This window comes from Canis lupus, chromosome 18 (genome assembly GCF_003254725.2).
Source record: "Canis lupus dingo isolate Sandy chromosome 18, ASM325472v2, whole genome shotgun sequence".
Classification (NCBI taxonomy): domain Eukaryota; kingdom Metazoa; phylum Chordata; class Mammalia; order Carnivora; family Canidae; genus Canis; species Canis lupus.
This window is the reverse complement of record NC_064260.1, coordinates 11,150,883-11,174,017: the sequence shown is the minus strand read 5'-3', so window position 1 is coordinate 11,174,017 and position 23,135 is coordinate 11,150,883. Positions and strand designations below refer to the sequence as shown.

The following is a 23,135-nucleotide window of genomic DNA, read 5'->3' as shown; positions in this document are numbered from 1 at the left end:
CCTTTCCTTCAAAACACAAGAGGGTACAGTGTGCACTGGGTGGAGCAGCACAGGGCTGAGAACAGTCCACAGTGCCTGCTTTGGCTGGTGACTTGCAGAAGCGCCTCCTCTGGCACCAAAGCCTCGTTAATGGCTGGAAGCAGAGACCTGGCCCAACTGGTGCCTTGGCTTTGGCCATTAGAAGATATGAAAGTTTCCTTAGAAACGAAAAGCATCTCATAAACTTAATGCCCATGACTCCATGATGGAAAGTTTTCATGAAACTGAACGCCGCAACCATCTAGACTCAACCTGAAGCTTGTGGGATTTAAGGGAGTCGTTTTAGAGTTCAACTATGGGAAAAGGACAGAATAAAAGATGTCTACGGTGATGGAGGTATATCCTTGAAGAGTATGCACAAAAGTCAGCATGGTATTTCATAGAATGGTTTCTCTCTAGGCATGGAACACCCCTACTCTTTCCTCCAATAACATTAAGATATAGATTTGGTCTTTGCACTTGAGAAGTTTGAAGGTTTTCAGGCCACAGGAAGTAGGAAAGCCTGCAACCCTCTCTCCACAAAGCACGTCACTGAGCACGCAAAAGGATGTCCTTTACAACGCGCTGTACTGCCCACACTGGCTGAAACGACCAAAAATGAAGCCCCAGCAGTGATGGTATGAGGGCATGTAAGTGTAGAGACAGCCAAAAAATAACACAAAAACCTCCAAGGGTCCCCCAGCACTTTGAATGCAAGGCAGTGAGAATGTCCCCTTTTTAATATATTTTTTAATATTTTATTTATTTATTCATGAGAGACACAGAGAAAGGCAGTGTCCCCTCCTATTCGGGTGGTCACTGCTGAGGCAGAGTAACATGATTTCCAGGGTCCATATTCACCCTTCCCCAAAAAACAAGCAAGCTTCTACTAAGAAATGTACCCCTCAAAAATTAGCCACTAGTTGACACCATCCCCCCATCATTCAGAGACCAAAAGGTTTCTGAAGTTTTCCCTTAAATCTGTCTTGAGTCTGGTGGAAATTATAAACAGCTGGGTAGGTAAGTTCTGAAGGTCTTAAGAGGAAGAAGAAGAAATGATGGTGTTGTAGGACAAATAACCTTTGTGGTGAAAAATAAAACTGTGAATGTAAGCTTAAAATAAAATTATATAAGGCCTTATTCATGGAGGCTGAAAGCACAATGTTGCAGTAAATACGTCTCCTAGCAGCCAAAAATAACTACTAATTGCTGCTGTGTGGATAAGTAGTGATGGAAAATTTGGAAAGACTCCATTTTGACTTGGAAATTCTTTCTAGAACACTCCATAGGAAGTACTTGGATGGATACATAGGTAAACAAGACACAAGCTTTGCTCTGAAGGGACATAAAAATTGCAAAGATTTTAGAGATTCTGAACCTACTCTGCTGACAGAGCATAAAGGAAAAAAAAAAAGCTAAAACCCAAATTCCCTCCAAAGTAGCTTCACAACATCAAACCAGAGTAGATGTTAAATGCTACCTCTGGCATTTAATAATATCTATATATCCAGTATTTTCTTAAAAGATTAGTGATTTCCAAAATTGCAAGACAGGTGCCTAATATCACCCACAGAAATTATTATTTACTACTGGATAGAAACCACTTCCCCTGCTTTAAAATTTTGGACCTTCTCCAAGGCATTTACTGCAACATCCTCTTTCCCTTTGCAACCAAATTTGTGAGCTTCTATTTTCACCCTCTAAAATTTGTTGCAGAGATTACCCTGCTACAAGAGTCCTCTTTGTACAGCCTGAGGGTGTATGTTTTAGTTAAAAATAACATCAGCTAAAATACATTATGACAATAACCAGCAGCAGCTATAAACCATTACAAGAGTATCTAAAATATTGTAAGTATCTGGCAGCTTCGCCCATTATTTAGAAGAGAGCTGTTTAAGAAGCCAGCAGTTAGCTCAGAGGAAAGGATAGGAAGTTGTCCTAGAGATTCAAGGAGAGCAAACACGGGAGCATGAGTGGTGGGGGAGGAGAGGCAGAGTGTGAGACGGCTCAAGGACAGTCAACTCTACCACTGGGTCAGTCATGCTCACACATAACAAGTCACATACAACAAACAAGTATTGATCCCACCATCTGGGCCATGCTTCATGCAGAGAAAGTCCTTGCATGTTCATTTTCCCTATGTCTGGCCTCCACTGCCACACATACCAGTGACTCCTAATTCCAAATCCCTACAGGGAAATAGAAATGGATCCCTATAACTGCTGGTCAGTCTTAACAGGTCTTCTTGGAGCCAAAATCGGTAACCTTTCCAAGACAAAAGAACACTGTGGAGCCTTCCAAGGGACTTTCAGAGGAGTTGTTTCAAAAACATCATTGTGTAGTTGGGGGAATCCATTCCTAGAGGATTTTGAAATGGGCTTCTAAAAGCATCATTGTCGTCTTGGCTAATTCAAAAGAAAATAAGAACAAAGTGAAATGGTTACAGATGTTTAAGGGAAAAAAAGCAAGGTAAAGCCTTTTTTCTCAACTTGAATTGGCAAAACTACCTCTCCACCATTTTTGTTTAACTTCTGAGTCAAAAGCATCTTACCAGTAAGTATGAATGTCATATACATCATTATGAGAATACTATTGCTATGAGATAAAAAGCCATATATGAATGTTGCATACAATTTTAGGATTTGCATTGAATCCTAAAGTTTTCACCTCCCTGCCATCTATTTACACTATATTCCTATTTACTAAGTGGGGAGGGGGCTTCTTTATCTAGTGCTTCATCATTAATAAGTCAGTATCTGTTCTGTTTCTGAGATGTTCTTTTTGTGCATTAAAAATTTCAAAATTTAAAAAAAAAACAAAACACCTGGATATACTACTGGTACCTCAACATTTACCTCACCATCCTAGGCCTCAGTTACATTATTTTTAAATGACAGTACATGCCATGGCCATAGTTAAAATTATATGAAATAAGATCATAAAAGCTTATATCAGTGCCTAGCACAGAAGTGCTCAATAAATGTTAGCTTTTTTCACTATCCTTATTAAACATTGGACCAGACTTATAAGAAGTCTTGCTGCTTCATCTCCTCTGGCCTGAATCCCTCAAAACCACAACAACTATTTTTCTAAAATGTTAATCTGATCACGTGACTCATTCTCTGGCCTACAATAATGTAATGACTCCCTTCCACACTAACAGACTAAAACCTCAATATGATACGATCCATAAGCAAACCTATCTCACCCTCATTATCTACTTGTTCCCTAAAGAGCCTAAGCTTCTTCCTGCCTCCGGGACCTTTGTAAATGTAGTTTCTTCTACCTGGAAAGTCCTTCCAGCACCAACCTTAGTCTGGGGCATATCTGATCACCTGATAAATACTTATACTCCCTTCCTGGGTCCATTTAAGCATAAGTTCCTTGGAAGACCCAACCTGGTCTCCAGGCCCTCAGGTGGAGGGGGGTGGTTTCGTCCTCTGTTGTGACCCACATTATACACAATTCTGTTAAAGTATGTATTACTATATATATTGGGCCTTTTTATTTATTTAGCTTTCTCCCTATCTCTGCTGCCAGCTCCATGAGAGTAGGCACTGTGTCTTGTTCAACTTTGCCTCTCACTCCCAAAACAGCATTGAGCCCGTAAATGGGGCTCAATGCAACATTTCCTGCTAAAATAAATGAGAACATACTTTACAAAGCCCAAGTATCAGCAGAAATAATAAGGACCTACAGAGGTGAATGGCACCCAGAGATCAGTGATAATAATATGAAAGGCAACCCTATTTCCCAGGGTGTTGGTGGTAGAGATTTGGAGGGCTTCTGAGAGCAACTGGGGCACTTTATGGATGAAGACGATATTCTCACCACTGACCCTGGGACCGGACCCAGGAGTCATCACTCTCCAGGGCCAGATCTCCTTCCTCTGTAATGCTGCCTGCTTTACAGTACAATTAGTTAGCCAGTGTTCTTTTTTTGTGAAAGCCAGAAAAACTGACCATAAAAGCCCCTTGAAAATCCAAATTATGATTTATTTAATGCCTACCCCTTGTCTTTCATTTTTTTCCCCAAAACTCAAATTGTGCCCCAAGGAACACAAACGGTTGGCAAGACTTTGAGAAGAGAAAAGCATTCCATAGTCACATACCTGGTAAATGCTGCCCATGCCATAGGGCTTCTGGAGATTACATTAACATTTTAAGGGCCCTATAGTAATTATGCTCTGTAATAACCTGTTTGAAAATTTATTCCAACTAGCCTTGACCAAAGTAATTTAAACATAGGTCTTTTTTATGGAGTATCATTTGTTAAGAAAACATGTTGAGGGATGTGACCATTAGCAGTGGAAGCAGGAGTACAGTCTGCATCATCAAAAGGCTAATTTCATGCTATACCAGTGCCTCTCTGGAGCTAACTCTTCACTCAGTAAATTCTCCTAGACCACATTAAGGAAAAAAATTATTCCGGTCTTAAATGTTTAAAACACCAATCTTCCTACTAAGGATGTAAAATTAACCACAATACTTCCAAAATATATAGACAAAAAGACAAAAAAAAAACAATGTATTCATTCATTTAACAAATTTATCCACAGTATTAAAAAGCAGGCTACATTGAAAAAAAAATCAGCCAACATAAAGAAAATCCTGTGGGGGTGCCTGGGTGGCTTAGTTGATTAGGTGTCCAGCTCTAGATTTTGGCTCAGGTCATGATCTCGGGGTCCTGAGATCAAACCACATGTCAGGCTCCGTGCTGTCTTCCTCTGCCCCTCCCTCAACTTGTATACATGTTGTCTCTCTCTCTCTCTCTCAAATAAACAAATACATCTTAAATAAAAATCCTGTACTGGAAATAATATATGACATGTTGTGTTCAAATACTAAACCAATAGTAAAAGAAATACCTAGAGTGCCTTCTATTTTCTGAGTAAACTGTTATAAATACTTAGGATTAATTTTTTTTAGAAGAATTAAGTAAGAGCTCTATGAATTTGTGGAAGTTCTCTGAGCCTTACTTCTTTACCAATGTAAACTAAGACTGCCATTTATCATATAGCTGTGTGGGGTGGTTACAAAGAGGTAATATGCCTATGCACAGCCTAGCACATAGGGTGTGCTCATTCCAAAGTACCAATAGTAAATTATCATTACTCCCTGTACAGATGAACTCTAATTTGTGAAACCAATGCTTTACCAATAGCCAATATCGTTCAAAGGCTAGATAAGACAATGGATAAAAAAAAAAGCAAGGCCACATAACATGAATGGACCTAGAGGGTATTAAATGAAATAAGTCAGACAAAAAAAGACAAATACTGCACGATTTCACTTATATGTGGAATTTAAGAAACAAAACAAATGAACAAAGGGTAAAAAAGAGGCAAAATAAAAAGACTCTTAAGTACTGAAAACAAACTGGTAGTTGCTAGAGGGGAGGTTGGTGGGGAGTTGGGGGAAACAGGTAAAGGGAATTAAGAGTTCACGTATCATGATGAGCACCGAGTAATGCATACAATTGTTGAATATTGTATTGTACACCTGAAACTAATGTAACGTTATATGTTAATTATATTTCAATTAAAAAAAAAAAGCAAAGCCTTAGGGGATCAGAGTATGTATCTTGGTCCTGCTGTTTACTAGTTCATGACCTTGAACAAGCTCCTTAACCTCTCTGGGCCTCACTTTTTTATCTGTAACATGAAGATGATATGAGTATCTGCCTCAGAGTTGTCATGAGAATTAAAACTTTATGCCTGACCTATAAAAACTTAAATATATTTTAGTTTAAAAATCAATTCCACTAATGTTTTATTATTATGACTGAATTTTTTTATTATTAAGATTATTTCATTATCTATCAGTATCTTTGTAAATAATTTCACACATCCACAAAGAAACAGCTAAAATAAGTTCTTGGAACTAGAAGTGCTGTGTCAAATGGCATGCTCCTCTCTCTCAAAAACACACATTTAGAGGCTTTTGCCAAAATGCTCTTTAGGAAAGCTGTCTTACCAACACTGTATAAAAGGGGTCTGCTCCCCACAGCTTTTTCAATGCTATGTATTACGGTCTTTTCAATTTTAATGTCTTTGAACATTTGGAAGAAAAATGACAGTATCCCATCTCCCTTTTGATTTCATTTAATATTCTTTGATTGTCCATCCATGAAAGTAAGTGAAGCTATTTTTGAAATTTGAAATTATTTTTCACACTTATTATTCATCTACCAGTTCTTCTCTAATTTTCTCTTTATACATTCTACCTATTTTTTTTTCTTTTAACCAACTGACATTCGTCTAGTGTACTTTAACTGAGGTCTTAATATCTTAGCTTGCTTTCACTAAATGTGTTGTCAAAATAATTTTTAAACATATACGTAAGTTTGATATATTTATGAGGTCAAACCTCTCAATCTTTCCCTTTATGGCATCTGCCTTTTGGGTTGGCCTTGTAAAGACCTCAATGCCCAAGGCTAGAGACTAAGTCGACTGCATTTTATTCTAGTACTTTAGGACATCTCTTTGTATACATATTTAACTCTTTAATAGATCTGTTGAGAAGGAGGGAGTAAAGAATGAGGTTGAGAATCTTACTTTTTCCTGAGTATTTCCCCTGTTTACCCAAGATCCCTTGCAGATGTCCCACTCTTCCTCCACTAATCTTGAAGTCTGCCTTCACATCCATGGGTGCACCCAGATACAGTGCAAAGAGCTGTGTAATGTATAGCAGGCAGGAACAGAACGCACCTCCCTGCCGCCCTCTCCTCCCTCCATCACCTCATTTCTTTGCCTTGCATGGCTGAGGCCTGAAACCAACATCATGGCCTTTCTGTCTCTGTACAGTGACAGGGCTGCAAGCACAGCTGGTCCCCACAAGTCACAGGAGGTCCAGGGCCTTGGTTTCTGATAACCCTCCACCTGCCTCTGCCATGGATCCTTGCTCCTTCCAGCTGAAGGACTTAAGTGTGAGTCTGTGAGTATTGTTCTCTTCGGTCACGTTCTCCCTTAGGCTATGAACTGGCTGTAGCTTTTCTTAAAGTCTCAAGCTCACTCTATCTCACAATGCTTCCTAGAAATCTCTGGTGTGGGAGGCACTTATTCCTTGTTTCCAGCATAACAGTAGGCATTTTTTTCCTTGTATATTCTGATTATCATTTCAATGGTAATTTGGGAGTGGGTGGAATGAACACCTGTGCTGAAGCACTCATCTTGCGAGAAAGCCAAATGACTTTGTAATTAACACTTAATCCTGCCACTCATGAATTTCAAGCACAATTTGAGCTTGGTAACAACATGCAGTAAACGACTCACACACATTACCTTTGATAGCTGCTAAATATCCCCGGAGTTCACGCTGAAGCCTGGTACCCTCTGCCTGAAAAACACACAAACAGAGGGATGCTAAGCATCTTGTCTATATTTTGCCTGGAAACATGTGAGAGGCAATAAGTCTCAGAGTTATTATTACCAGAGGCTCATTCTTGAAAGAACATAAATACGTACACACAGACTAAACAAGGCACCTGTCAGTGTAGAAATTTAGAGATTTTATCCAGCTTAAAAGGCAAGTAAGATTTTGCTGAGAATGGAAACTATGACCCACCAGACAGCCTCCTCCATATTCACGAGCCAGCAAGTCCCTAAATTTTGATGCATGGACTACAACAGTAGGAAACTGATCACCACTGTTCAATATGGTAGCTACTAGCTACATGTGGCTGAGTGCTTACAATATGGCTTGTCCAAATGGAGATGCACTGTAAGTATAAAATACCAGATTTCAGAGACTTAGTTCCAAAAAATTTAGTTAATAGGCTTTATAGCGATTTCATGTTAAAATGCTAGTATTTGGGATATATTGTGTTAAATAAACTGTATTATTAAAATTGATTTCACTCTTTTCACTTTTCACTTTCTGTGGCCACCAGAAATTTTTAAACTACATATATAGTTGGTGTCACTAAAACAGAGAAACTCCGACATTCTAAATTTTGACATATAATTCTTTGTCTTGGTTTGGATTAGATTTAGAAACTCTGAAACTAAGATTAGATTGCAAGTAATGGAGAAATGATGCAGGAAAGAGATGAGCATCAACGCAGGGTGTGTAATCTAGCAAGTTAGCACAGTGGACAACGCAGCCTCAGTCCCACTGGGGAGCTCTGGGAAAAAGTGTCAAACACCCTTTAGATATTCTAACTGGGGAAAAGGGGAAGTAGGGCAACCATCTATCAACTCCTATCAGTGTTTGGGTTGAGGGCTGCTCCCAGAGAATGCCAGAGAAAGCTCTCAGGCAAAAAGCTGCCCTCACTGGCAGTAGCAACTAAATCCAGTAGGCTCAGAAAGGGTAGGTACTAGGGCACTACAATTGAAAATATTTTTTAGGGACACCTGGGTGGCTCAGTGGTTGAATGTGCCTTTGGCTCAGGGCGTGATCCCAGGTCCTAGGATCAAGTTCTGCATCGGGCTCCCCACAGGGAGCCTGCTTCTCCCTCTGTATGTGTTTCTATCTCTCTTGTCTCTCATGAATAAATAAAATCTTAAAAGAAAAAGAAAATATTTTTAAATATGCATTTTAACTGTATAATCATTTAACAAACTTACAGAGAGCTAGCACACAGAATTACTCTACCTCGATTATTAATAAAATAGCAACTATCATCATCATATTCAATTCAGCCAGCATGTGTTACCATGTAGCAAAAAAGCAGGGTATGAAGGGTAAAAAATCCTATTTCCTTCAGTAAATTACAATCTAATGGAGGAATTGAAGTATTGAAATAAAAATTGCATTCTAAAACTGGCTACATTTAAGTCTACAGTAACCATTCCAAGCATTCAGGGATTACAAAGTAAAGACAGAATGCCCATCACATTTAAAGATAGATAGTGATTAATACAAAGAAGCTCTGAAAGGAGTATTTAAAGACTATGGCCGGACCTCACAAGGGCTTCTGGATGAGACTATTTTCCTGTATGGTAGAGTATATATAGTGTCTTGATATGGTTTAAAATCAAAACTTTATGTTCCTCTTGTTTTGCTGAACCATCTGAAATACCATGTGAGGCAAACAGCCACCAGCTACATTAAAAAAAAATTTTTTTTAAACATTCTAGATTTCCAAAACAGCAAAATAGACTTGGAAATTGCGGGGAAAGGATGAAGAGAATGAAAATATTGATGATCAACAATTGGGTAAATGTAGAGGATGAAATGGATCCAGAGAAGAAACAGGTGGAGTTAGGCTGAGGTCCCTAACACCACCACAGAAAGTATTTGGGGAAGAAAGAAGTAAATATCTACTTAATATCTATGATCTGACAGGCACTGTCTCAGATTCTGAGTATATAAGCTGAAAAGATAAGGCTGCGGGAAACTGTATCATTGTCAAATCTACTCTGTACCTCTTTACCAGATCTGATTTGGGGGAGGACTACACTTCCTGCCCATCAACATCAGTCTTGGCTGTGGGACTTAGCCAATTAAATGCAAGTTAAAGAGGTACACCATCCTCCTGAGCGGTAAAGAGCCATCACACAGTCCTACCATTTCTTTCCCCTCTACCCTGAATCCTGTAACGTTCCAGATGTGTGCTGCTTCTCCAGACTGGATGGAGGAGTGGAGAGAACGTGGAGCACAGTGCCATCATAATTTTACGGGTGAGAAATAAACTCTATTGCTGAAAGCCATGGAAGTACTGCTACTACAGCATCAACCTGCCCCAAATGGCCTGTGAAAATAGTTCACCAACAATAGTGGAAATACTGACAGATGGAGAAGGCTGCAATCTAACAGAAAAAAAAGTCAATAGAGTTAGCAGCAGAAAAGCATGAAAGGCATTTACAGAAACATTTCAGAAAGTAAATCCAACTGGAAGGATTAAGGATGAAGTGGATGGTTTAGCAAATGGAAGCCCAAGTGCTAGTCAAGTGATGGAAAGAGATGGATAATACTGAGACAGAAGAGGTGAGGCCCAGAATCCTGTGTCCTAATAGATGGCAGATCATCTGGAGAAAATATCTGAAATCAGACACGTGACTTACCTGGAAAGATCCAGACCCAGATCAATCTAAAGCCGACAGCCCTAAAAGGTGCAATTAGGAGGTTCTGAATCCCCTAAGGTCATGTTTCTCAAAATGGGTAAGTGTACACCTCAAGGGCATTTAATGGTCTGTCTAGGGCACACACAATACACTTAAAATATATCTCCAGAACATCAATTTACTAAGGTTGGAGGGGAGTGAATGGAGAAGATACTATTCTTTATAATCACTAGCCACCTGTTATGATGTACAAAGAAAAACTGCATAGAGATTAAAGACAGAACTGCACAGATGTCTCCTGTTTACAGCTGTCCACTTTAGAGCTATGCTCTCCCACCCTTCGAGGTCCTTCCCTGCAAGTGTGCAAGGAACTGAGAGAGGCAGGGCTCACTTCTCACCCAGGAGGATGCTTTCCCTCCAGAAAGCCATACAAAGTTTGCTGCAGTGTTATGACTCACCACGCCATTCAGAGTATCTGGAAATAGAAAAAAAGTAGCGGGGAAGGGTATTCTTTTCCCAAATATTTAAGAGATAAAGCATGTCAAGTTAATCCCAAATTGCCTTTTCTTTACAAACAAGAGAGAGAATGAAATAATTCAGGCTTCACTCCATACAGGCTGCATTCACCTAGCCCAAGGGAAGCAATAAACATTTTTAAGAAATGAAATAAGAATCCCAGAAGAAATTTTTTAGATATCTAAAAGTGTCAGAAAGTTCAAATTATACAATAATGGCTTAAATAGATGAGTTCAATTTAAGCAGATAAACTGAAAAGCTGATTTAAATAACTTTCTTATTTCCAATTATTAAAATTTCTAATTTTCCTTCATGACTATTAAGGTTCATAAATCATTTGTAATAACCATATTGAATTTCATCTAAAATTCTGCCTGAATCAAAAAGGTAAAAGGCTCTGGAGAGAAATTTCTTACCTATAATATGCTACAGAGTAGTTCTTCTGCACAAAATCTATTGCATAACAAAATTTTCTTAAGGTCATTATTCTATATGAATCACAGGGGTTTTAAATTAGAAATAAATTCTTATAGCAATGCTAAGAATTCCCTGCATCTGAAATTTGTTCCATATTCCTCTGAAAATTACCATTTCAGTAATTCAGCCTTCAATTATGTATTATGCAGAAAACAGATTCAAAATATACAACTTACAGCCACATGAGTGTATTTCCCCTATTTCTTGATGTTGTTCTCTATCAGGTAAGACAAAATTATTATTCTAACTTGTGGTCATATTTTCCTCAGGGATTAAGGCAACATGAGGCCAAGTGAGTCTATTATAATTAAGTTGTCTGGTTGCCAACTAATATACCCTCTTGGACAATATCTAAGGATTCACGCCTACAGAATTCCTTGCCCTGGCATATGGTATAATAATGTGGCTCTTGTGTTAGAGGTTCTTCATTTATTTTTTCAGTTGAATCATTTATCAGTGTCAGAAGCTGCTGCTTCTCCAGCCCAGACAATGTCGGGCTTCACTTTCTTCCCACACAGCCCAAGGGAGTCGGCCTGCTTTTCCTTCCTCATTAGAGCTACTCCTACCCACACACTCCCTTGGGTGTCACACTGTTGTAAGGCTAGAGAGAAGGAAACTGTCTCCCTAGTTCCCTGCTTCCTAGCTATCCTGAAAAACAAGACAGGGTCATATTGGGTTTCACGATGGAGATAATAAAAAACCAACAGGCATGCAAAAAGTATACATGGTTTTAAAACCTTACAAAGGTCTGAGAATCACTGCCCCTAGTCAAAAAAAAAAAAAAATCTCTTTATTCCCTTGCTGAGTGATACCTTGAAGCTGTTGCTTTCTTCCCTTACTTCTGTAAGAACTACGCATGATAGCCACGTCCTCCCCAAAGGATTAGAGTGAAACTTGAAATATAATTAAAAAGTTAGAAAAAGAACACTGCAGGTACACCATCACAGAAGGTCTCAGGTATCTGTTACTCAATGCAAAGAAATCACGTTCTATACTTAATTAAATGTGTTTCCAAATTGTTTGACACCAGATTGGTCCTCAGTAGAACGAATGCCTTAATTATTTGTACATATATCTTGTCTTGGGGTAGTGGTGGAGAGGCAGGCGAGGAATGCCAGTGCCCAAACATGCTGGACTCCTAGATAGCTTTCATTTGAGCCTCTCTTCAGCACCTTGGACAGTCCCCCATTCTTAAACCAAAGCTTTAACCTGTGCATTATCAAAGGATCATTACTTCATCAAAGGTTCCTACTGCGCTCTGATAAGTACGCAAATGAATTATAAACAGGTTTCCTTCAGAGTGAGCCAAGTCTCTGGTAAGAAGAGCTATCACAGACTCTGAAACTCAGACGTGTCTCAAAGTCCCATAAGGCATTGGGCTTATAAACAAGGTTGCATTTAGCTGTGATGAATGACATTCGATGATTAATGAGTCAAGCTGTTTATTGTTTAGACACACAATAAATTCTGAAGCATCAAAAATACGGTAATAGTTGTTAATACTTATGCCTAGAATTTCAGGAGACAAAAGAAAGAGGCTACAGTTGAGGCATTAATGTGATTGAATTGTAGACACAATGCATAGAATGAATTAATAATTTATAGGGAACTAAACTCAGGGTAGCCATCACTGAAAATTCAGGGGTCTGCCCACATACCACCATGTGCATGATACCTCCACGCAAGGATGTGTACCACTACAGCCCTAACTGCTTACAAAAACAAATCTAGTGGATTTTATTTGTAAGGTTACACAAATCCAGCCAAACACCTTTAAACAATAGGTATTTGTTAAATAAGCAAGGACTGTTTGAGTTGACTTGTTAAAATATGGTAAATGAAAAAATAAAATATGGTAAATGTTGTACTGATTTACAGTTATAGGTAACTTTTGTTATAAAAAGGAAAAAGACTGGGACCACCCACCTCCACCCCCCAAACCCCCCCACCTCCGCCACCCCGGGTGGCTTAGTGGTTGAGTGCCTGCCTTGGGCTCAGGGAATGATCCTGGAGTCCCAGGATCAAGTCCCACATCAGGCTCCCTGCATGGAGCTTGCTTCTCCCTCTGCCTGTGTCTCTGCCCCCCCACCCACCTCTCGCTCTCATGAATAAATAAATAAATAATAAAATCTTTTAAAAAGAGAGGGAGAAAGAAAAAAGATGGACAGGAGAAAGAAAACACCGCACACATTAGAGGAATATTTTCATTAACTTGCCTCTCAGAAACTATAAGTTGATGCTCAGGTAGAAAGCCAAGAGTACTGACATGTAAGAACTGGATCTGAAGAGATATAATGTCACAAAGTTGTGATTTCACAAAGGTAAGTCCTGTCATCTCATCTGTGATCATGAGCCTATAGAAGTTCCCATAGTTACATTATTATTTTTGGCCTTTACTGACATTTTTCTCATGAAAAGGCTAAGTAACATTATAAAGTTAAAATTGCCCAATTTCTCAGAGTTCAGACAGGTTAACTTAATCTTAAAAGCAATGCTAAGAAGATTTCTTATCATTTTTGAAGCTTAGAAGAAAATTAGATTATCAAGGAGATGAGGTTTAATAAGGGCCATAATCAGCACCTTGATTAACAGATGACTAATCTGAATCCACTTATGATCAAAGAAAACATTAGGCTACTGAACACTACAGGCACTCTTGGTCTGTGAAGCAGCAGAGCTCTCTCCCTATGACAAGTTCAGATGCACTTAAATCAGAAGATGATAGTTTTTCAAAGGTAGATGCAGCAGGGTCTCTAAAATTTACATTTTTGTTTCCTTGCTTTGAGCTCTTTGTAGTTAACAGGGGCCATCATTATGAACCTAGCACTGATTTCATAGAAAAATTTCTCCATTTAAAAATTCTTCTTTTGGCAGGTATTAATACAAAAGATCTAAGAGAGAGGAAATCTAAGTGGGTTTTGAAATCTGGGCTGATGGTGGTGGAGGATGGAGGGTATATGGATGTGTGACTGACATCAGAGAACATCTCAGTTTCCACAATTTTACCCCAGATTCCTGGCCCAATTGCCAACTACCCTTCTCAGCAACTCCAAGAATACTTATAATCTGAAAACTAAATCAAATACATTCTTTACCTTTCAACAAAACAAAACTGATACTCTAGCTACTAGTAATTCCATATGCAAATTTTCCATAGATTAAGGGTAAGTCAACCAACTTGAGTTCATACAGATCTCTATTCTGGTTTCTTGGTAAGCTAACCCATTGTGTGTGCAAGGGGACAGAAAAGTGCCTAGTTAGAACTACTACAGTCACCACATGCAGGCTGGATACGATGTGAAGATACACTTTCTTGCCTTTAGGCAATTGAGTTTGTGATCCCTGAAAAGCCATTCCACTTTTTTCTGTGCATGTGTGCACACGTGTGTGTAGACCTGACTCATAAGGTGCTTTAGGAGTATTATATAAACATCTTTGCAACCTTTGCCTTAACACCTAGAGACAGTACTTAATATATTGGGGAGGAAATCAACACAGAAATTAAGGGAAACTCCATGAAATTCCCACTCCAACAATGGCCTATTATTCAGAGACCCTTTCTGAGGGTGTGGATGTCTACAATGTTGCATTGTGACCAAACTGGACAGGATGTAAAAGTATTAGAAAAGCAGCTGTTATGTAAAGTTATTAATGAGCTGTATTCATGAGGGGGTGCCTTGTCAATCATTACTATAGTCACAGTATAACATGCAGAATGTTCCTGAAACTGCCATTTATGATGCATTCATTTTTTAGAACTACCGTAACAAATACCACAACTGCATGCTTTAAATAACAGAAATTTGTTTCTCCATAGTTCTGGCAGCTGAACGTCTAAGACCAAGGCATTGGGAGGTTTGGTTTCTCCTGAGATCTCACTCCTTGGCTTGCAGACGGCTATGTTCACGCTGTGTCCTCATGTGGTCTTTGTGAGTATATCCCCTCAGTGTCTCTCCTGCTCCTTAGAAAGACATCAGTCATACTGGATTAGGATCCACCCAGATGACCTCACTTAATCTTGTGACCTCTCTAATGTCCCAGTCTATAAACAGTCACAACCCTGAAGTATACTGGACTTCAATTTATAAATTCACAGGTATATAATTCAGCCCATAATGATATTCTCAAAACAAGCTTGTAGGACAGCAACATGATCACAAAGTTTAACACTTACGAGTGGTCCCTTTGTTCCAGATACCATTGCAAGGGCTGTAGCTCTAGTAACTCATAATCCTCAAATTAACTCCATGAAGTCAGCACATTTTCTCCGATGGGAAGACTGAGGCACAGAGGCTGAGCAACTTGCCCAAAGGTCACACATCTGGTAGACAGCAAGCCAGTACTGGAGCCTGGGAAGTTTGCATTATTCAGACTCCATAACCTGCCTAGGGCCCACCTGCCTCATTGCCCTCCACCACCTCTTTGTCCCCAGCTACAAATGCATGGATGACAGCTAGGATAAATGAGGCTGTCCAAGAAGAATCAATGAGAGTAATTTATCTAAAGACACCATTTTCTGTTCTCATGATATAGTCCTAATATTTAAATTAAAATACCAACTGTTCACTTGTTTCTTTCAAAAGCTCACAATTCCACAGAGTATATTCCATGAGGTTCATACAGCACAGTGGTTAAATGGGTGGGTTCTGAGACCACACTGCCTGGCTTTAAAATTCTAGCTCTGGAGACACCTGGGTAGCTCAGTGGTTGAGCATCTGCCTTTGGCTCAGGGCGTGATCCTGAGATCCTGGGATCGAGTCCTACATCAGGGTCCCCACAGGGAGCCTGCTTCTCCCTCTGCCTATGTCTCTGCCTCTCTGTCTCTCATGAATGAATAAATAAAATCTTAAATAAAATAAAATCTCAGCTCTGCTACTTCTAACTATACAACCTTGGACAAACCACCTGGCCTCTCTAGGCCTATGATTCCTCATCAGTAAAAGAAAGCTGATAATAATACTTACTTCCTAGAGCTATCATGAAGGTCGAGGGAGACAGTCCATGGAACGTATCAGCAGAATACCAGTCACACAGGATGTATTCAAATGAATGTTGGATGCCACTATGATTATTCAACAAAATATTTTTATGAGAAACTGCACAAAGAGTAGGTGTTTCACAGATGTTTGACTGAATTGAGTTCTGCTACATGTTACATAACGAAGGAGTATCTTCATGAGGAAAATACAAAACCTTTCCAAAACAAACTACTTGGGAATTTAGAATGCTTCCTTTATTTGCATTTCTAAGTTTCAAATACATAGTCTTGTTTTTCATATTTTTGTTATAGTTTTAATTGTTGCAATAACAGAGGAGCCTGAAGTGCATGGGAATAATTTATGCAGATATTTAAGAGCCACTTAACAATGGATATGAGAAAAATTGAGCCAATATGACAATTTACTGTAAGGAAACAAGATAGCATGAATACCAATGGCCAAGATTAATGAGGTTCATGCTCAAAATGAAAGCTTTTGTGACATATACTAGGTTTTCTCATATGCAAAGCAGAATTATAATTATGGACTGCTATGAGAAGCAAGTGAGATAGTGTTTTGTTTGTTTTTAAGGTTTTTTTTTTTTTTTTTTTTTTAGAGAGAGAGAGTAAGAGATAGAGTGAGCGCATAATCAGCAGGAATAGGAAAAGGAGAGGGAGAAGCAGGCTCCCTGCTGAGCAGAGAGCCCAATGTGTGGCTTCATCCCAGGACCCCAGGATCATGACCTGAGCTGAAGCCAGACACTTAATTGAGTGAGCCACCCAGGTGCCCCTGAGGCAGTGTTTTGTACAAAACACTTTATAGGTGTCTAAGCTTACTTGTGGGAAGTTAATAATAAAAATACTTCATCGCTGCTTTTACCTAAGCCAGCCAGATGTGGCTTGGAAATGTGTGAGCTCTTAAAGCACCTTAGAAGGTTCTTATAATTATCCAGGTCAGGAACATATTCAGATAGATGTGTAATTAAGGAAACCATTATCTTTACTCTATTGGTAAAATCTCAGGCTGGCATCCAAGTTGTTACAATCATATCATGGCTCTTTAGGGTTGGTTCAAAAGTCTGGAGGGGGTACCCAGGAATCAATATTGTTATAAGGCTTCCAGGTGATTCTGATTGTTATTTGGGAACCCCTAGTATAGTCAGTCACAGTACCTATAATGTAATTGACACTTAGTGTGTTGATGTAGCTGTTATGAGATGGCTAAAAAGACAGTTAAAAATATGTGTGGCAGCAGGTTTCCAACAATCAGCATCAAACATTCTTTCTAATGCCTCCATCACTTCATACTCTGCATGGGGGGGGGGGTACCAAGTGACTTATAAGAGAGAGTCAGAGGCAATGAGATGCTTATCAGAGACAATAATACTGATGCAAACCTGAAAATCAACTGCACCACATCTATGTAGATTTTTACCACCACTTCAGATGGTCTTCCTGGGCTCCATGACAGATGTGCCTCATTCTCAGCATCCCATTACCATAACAACAAGGATCAATCTGGGGATCATTTAGAGAGGAACATCCAAACTAGGTAACAAGCTTACTTCACAAGGGGAATTGGAAGATATATGGAATTGGTTTCTAACTGAATGCTTAGCAATGGGATATGAAACCCTCCCCAGTTGGCACAATTAATGGAGTAAGGTAAAATACAGGTAAAGAGAGGTAATGGCACAGGATAGGTGAAAGGAAACCATCAGGGGCACCTGGGTGGTTCAGTCAATTAAACATCTGCCTTCAGCTCAGGTCATGATCCCAGAATCCTGGGATCGAGCACCACATAGGGCTTGTTGCTCAGTGGGGAGCCTGCTTCTCCCTCTCCCTCTGGGTGTCACTCTGCCTACTTGTGCTCTCGCACTCTCTGTGTCAAATAAATAAATAAAATCTTAAAAAAAAAGAAAAGAAACCATCAGAGTGATAACACAAAGAGCTTCCTCCAGAAGAGATTTCTTTTTTTTTTTAATTTTTATTTATTTATGAGAGAGAGAGAGAGAGAGAGAGGCAGAGACATAGAGGGAGAGGCAGGCTCCATGCACCAGGAGCCTGACGTGGGATTCGATCCCAGGTCTCCAGGATCGCGCCCTGGGCCAAAGGCAGGCGCTAAACCGCCACCCAGGGATCCCGAGATTTCTTAAATGAGAAACAAGTACCCCAAGGACTGGCACACAAACAGGGATGCCTGGAATGTCTGTAGTTTGGGTCAAATCTTGGTTAAGTTTCAACTAAATCTTTTTTATTTATATAGACCATTAACTGAAGAGACATTCCTGTAGATAAACAAATAAAAGTGAAGAGAATAAAAGATGGACAGCTGTGTTTTGCGATGAAAGTTTTTGTTCTCTTTATTGCCTCTAGCACCATGGACAGCAACACCCAACTCTTCCCACAAAGCCCGCAGCAGGCTTATTTTGCTCCTTAAAAGCCAATGAGCACTATATGTTAGTTAATTGAATTTAAATAAAATTTAAAAATTTTAAAACCCAATGATCAAAAACCAAAAAGGATTAGTAGATGTGTCAGATATGAAATAAGTAGACTATAAAGAAATGCAGGGGACTTTGTAGAGGAAGAGCCAATACATTCTTTTGAAATCTTACTGGTTTGCTCTGTTCCACCCCATAGAAGTCAATTGTATTGGCAATCATAGTGGGTTATACTTATCAAGAAAAGGGCTCTAAATCAAGACTATCCACACAAAACACATCTTTTCCATAAAAACAATATTACCAAGGAGCCTGGCAGTCTTAACCAGGGGCTTAATGGCCAGATTATACTCCCTTACTCTTTGCCAGTGACTGTACTACATAGAAATCAGTTCAACAAGGAGTCTCATAGCCAAGCACATGACCATTTCATGGATATTTAGCATGCTATGTGAGCTGCTTTAGACTGAGATCCTTTGCAGTAACAAATGGTAGATACTCATCAAGCCTACAGAGTCCAGCTGGAAATGGGATTGTGGGAAGGTGGAGAAATCTTTTTTTTTTTTTCTCAGAATATCAACTGGAGTGAGAGTAAACTTGTGTGCTAATGCTAAGTGGTGAAACTAGGATATTGAAAATGCATCATGATGGAAGTACAGAAACATCACCTCAGAATACTGTCTTTTTCTACTACTTAAACTGCTTAAAAAGAAAGACAACTTTTGCACCCTATACCACCAGCTTGACAAAGACAAGAACTATGACTGACTTGTTTATCATTTTGTTTCCGATGCCTTATACAGAGTAGACACTCAATAATTATGTGTTGAGCCAGCCAAGGAATACTTTTCATATACACTTATCCACAGGAAGTTCTATATGATTTGTTACATATATTTAACTGTTGCCATTGATGAGGTGTCCAGCTCCCAATTCATGACAGCCCCTCCAGTTGTGTACTAAATCCCATCTCCTCCTGCCTATTCAAGGACATAAGTCAGCTGTTCTTCCCTTTCTCTGTGATTCATCACATTTTCTCTCTATACTAAGTAAGTCCCAGTGAGTATACATATATTTTTGCCATCTTAAGAAAAATGTTTTCTTTGGGTGCCTGGGTGGCTCAGTGTCTGCTTTTGGCTTAGGTTATGATCCCTGAGTCCTGGGCTCAAGCCCCGTGTCTGGCTCTCTGATCAGCAGGGCATCTGCTTTTCCCGCTCCCTCTACTGCCACCCCTGCTCGTGCTTTTTTTTTTCTCTAATAAATAAAATATTAAAAAAAGAAAGAAAGAAAAAGAAAAATGTTCTCTTGACTCTACTACCTCCACAAAACTACAGTTTTATTACTTGCTCCCCTTTAAAGCAAAACTTGAAACTTGCTGTCTCCAAGTCTCCTATTATCCTTCACCTTGCTCTATGTATGCTCTACTTACACAATTTTTTCTTTATAATTCTCATTGTTTTGTAGAAAACAATGTAATTTGCTTACTTATTTTTTTAAAGATTTTATTTATTTTTTGAGAAAGAGAGAGAACAGGGAGAGGGAAGGGAGAGAGAGAATTATCAAGCAGACTCCACACCAAGCATAGAGCCTGATGCAGGGCTTGACTATACAACCCTGAGATCATGACCTGAGCTAAAACCAAGAGATGACTGCTCAACTGGCTAAGCCATTCAGGCACCCCTATAAATCTTCTTATTTATTATGTTTGTGTATTGTCTGCCCCCATGTTTTGGAACATAAAATCCAAATCAGAAGTGACCTTTGTCTTCACTGAAGTTTCCCAGCGACCTAGATACATTCCTGGTAAGTAGAAGACATTCAATAAATGTAAGGCAGATGGATGTCTAAACACTTATATATTATTGTTCTAAATGTGCATCTACATGCCATCATCTAATCAACCTATAAAATTCCTTGAAAGTTGATATTAAGAGAGAACATTTTAAATTTTGGAAAGTATTTGTGTACTAGGATGGTTTTTAATATTACAGAAGACTCACAGAAACACACAGCTAGCCACTAGGAGTATCTCTAGGGAAACTATTTGTAGAGATGCAGACACATACAAACTCTTTTACAAATATTGTGTGGTCATTGAGTGTAAACTTTAATGGAAACCTAGTATAAATTGAAGCAACAAGACTCAACAATTAAGTTTCTCAGAAGCAATTAACTGGTATCCTTAAATATAGTAATGCTCTGTGGCAAAAACATTGTCCTATCAGAGAAGAGTGAGCTTACTCCAAAATACAATATATGAGGAAAAAAAAACTAAAATTGGAGAACATAACTGGGATTCAAAGACTGAAAAACACCATTCTGCAAAATTAAAATTACTCATATTAAGTTAATAAAGATATGGAAAGCTCTTGGAAGACTTAAAATACTATATGTGCCAGCTGAAATTTATGGAGTAGCATAGAACTCAGAATCCAGAGAGGGGCCAGAGCCTTGCTCTAGTCTTCATAATCCAGGTTAGAATCAATTCCAGGCCATATCAGACATTTTCCATTTTTGCTGCCAAAAATAAAGATAAAAGAGATAAAGTAAATGACTATGAATAGGGGCTCTGGTACTGAATGAGTGAAGAGGCATGAAATATCCAAGACAAAGAGTGAAGACAGAGAATATGAATCACAAGGAGTTATAAACTTACTAGTACCTACATAACAGGGGCTAGATAGTATGGAAGATTTTTTTTTAAATAACTAAGATGGGTTGTCTTCCTTTAAATATTTTGTAATCTAATGAGAATATAGTTACACTGTCATATAAGAAAAATGTAATAAGAGTCAGCAGATGAACTACAAAAAACTGTACTACAGGAGTATAGAAAGGAAACAGAGATGCTGAGTAAGGACACTGGAAAGACAGCAAGCAGGAAATACCTTTTAGGTTGGCTGTAAGGGAAGGTGGGTTTTGAACACATGGAGATGGCAGATCAGGCAAGGGTGGTTCAATCCTATGGAAGCACTTGCAGTGGGGAATTAGAAGAGCTTGGATGCAGGCAGTTCAGTCCCTAAATGACACTATCAGATGTGGACCACCAACTATTCATTCCACCAACTTCCTTTCTGTCATTACACCAGAGCATCTGGATTTCAATCAGTCTCTTGAATGTGGTACCCTAAAGAGAAAAGCCATCTGCATCACTGAGGCTGTACCTGCCAAATACTACAAGGGACAGTGGGACCAAAACAGGGTATGCCTAAAGAAAGGTTTAGGGCAGATGCTTAGGTGGCTCAGTGGCTGAGTGTTTGCCTTTGGCTCAGGTCGTGGTCCCAGGCCCTGGGATTGAGTCCCACAATGGGCTCCTTGCAGGAACCCTGTGTCTCCCTCTGCCTATGTCTCTGCCTCTCTCTCTCTCTCTCTCTCTCTCGAATAAATAAATAAAATCTTAAAAAAAAAAAGAAAGAAAAGTTTAGTGCTCTGAATGTGAGAAGCAGCCCAAGGCAATTTGTAGCTACAAACAATTCGTGTCTTACAAAACAAGGGACTGCATAAAGACCAAGACTAATCAAGCAGAATTTTCTTTAAATCAGTCAAATACATATTCTTAAAAGGCTAACTTAAGGAAATTATTCCAGACAGAATATCAGAGATTTTTCTGAGTTAGAACGTATGTGTGGAGTCAGACATATTTTTAAAGAACAGAGAGTTATTAGCAGAGAGGGTTTTTGGTAGATGTAGATTGAGCATAACACACTGCTCCATATATCACTCTTGCTTTATTAGACTTCATTAAAGGAAATGAAAATTTACCAGTATTCCATTTTCTATGTTGTTTCATTGATGTACAGACTATTCATTCTCTGTCAGAGAAGCTTTATGAATCATGACTTTCGGTAGAAGCTTCCCTTACACACTCTTTGCCGAAATATCACCAGAATTCTGTCCTGCTGGTCCACCCTGTCCACTTAAGACCTTGGCAGGTCTTCATTCAGCATCAAAAGACTTGCCTTCTCTCCACTTGACATCCTTGCCCATTACATAAAGGACTCAAAGATATGAACCTTGTTGTGTTCTGCCAAAAGATATCAACCAAAGGGGAAAGAACTGAATGTGAAAGAATCAGACCTGTATCTCACATTTAATATCATACCATTAGTGAATATCATAAATGTCATGACCACATTTTCATAGTTTGACCTCTGCAATCTTAAAGAATTCTATCTCTACATTTATACAACTTGAATATTTTATTTTTCCACCTTTCCCTGGCCTTGAACAAATGATTTCTTTTCTCAAATACATAACCTGGAATAATGTTTATTTTAAATAGAAGTATAAACAGGAGGAAAATGCTCTATGACTAATAAACCTGTAATTTGGACCAGAGCTGTCCTGAATGAATGACTGGGGCCTCATCCCAATATGGAGAATTCTTTTGTGATTTCCTTCAGCAGCCATAATGGAGCCAATTCTACTACCCTGTGGAATGCATTACTACGATTCTCATAAGGAATTCCTGAGAATGTGTGAGGCATCACACTTTAATTCTTTAGGGACAATACAAACAAACCACATATTTTTAATTGGTAACTGTCATATTATCAAGCCTAAAAAGAAGATTGTCCTATAAGTTAACAGACTATATTAACTGTTACCTTTCCTTTAGGACATTAATGCTGCTTATCATTTAGTATACTTATATGTGTAGTACTACTTACATATTAGGTATAATGTAGCCCATGGG

The 23,135-nt window shown here is 38.9% G+C and overlaps 1 protein-coding gene across 4 annotated transcripts in view; it reads right to left on the bottom strand.

The window, feature by feature from the left end:
* Nucleotides 1–23,135, bottom strand: part of AMPH (amphiphysin) — a 211,202-nt gene that overhangs the window by 81,761 nt on the left and 106,306 nt on the right. For all 4 annotated transcript variants that reach the window (XM_025449343.3, XM_025449342.3, XM_049096418.1 and 1 more), the window contains exon 3: nt 7,301–7,355. In XM_025449343.3, coding sequence (XP_025305128.1) covers nt 7,301–7,355 — 55 coding nt within the window. The remainder of the gene's footprint in view (nt 1–7,300; nt 7,356–23,135) is intronic.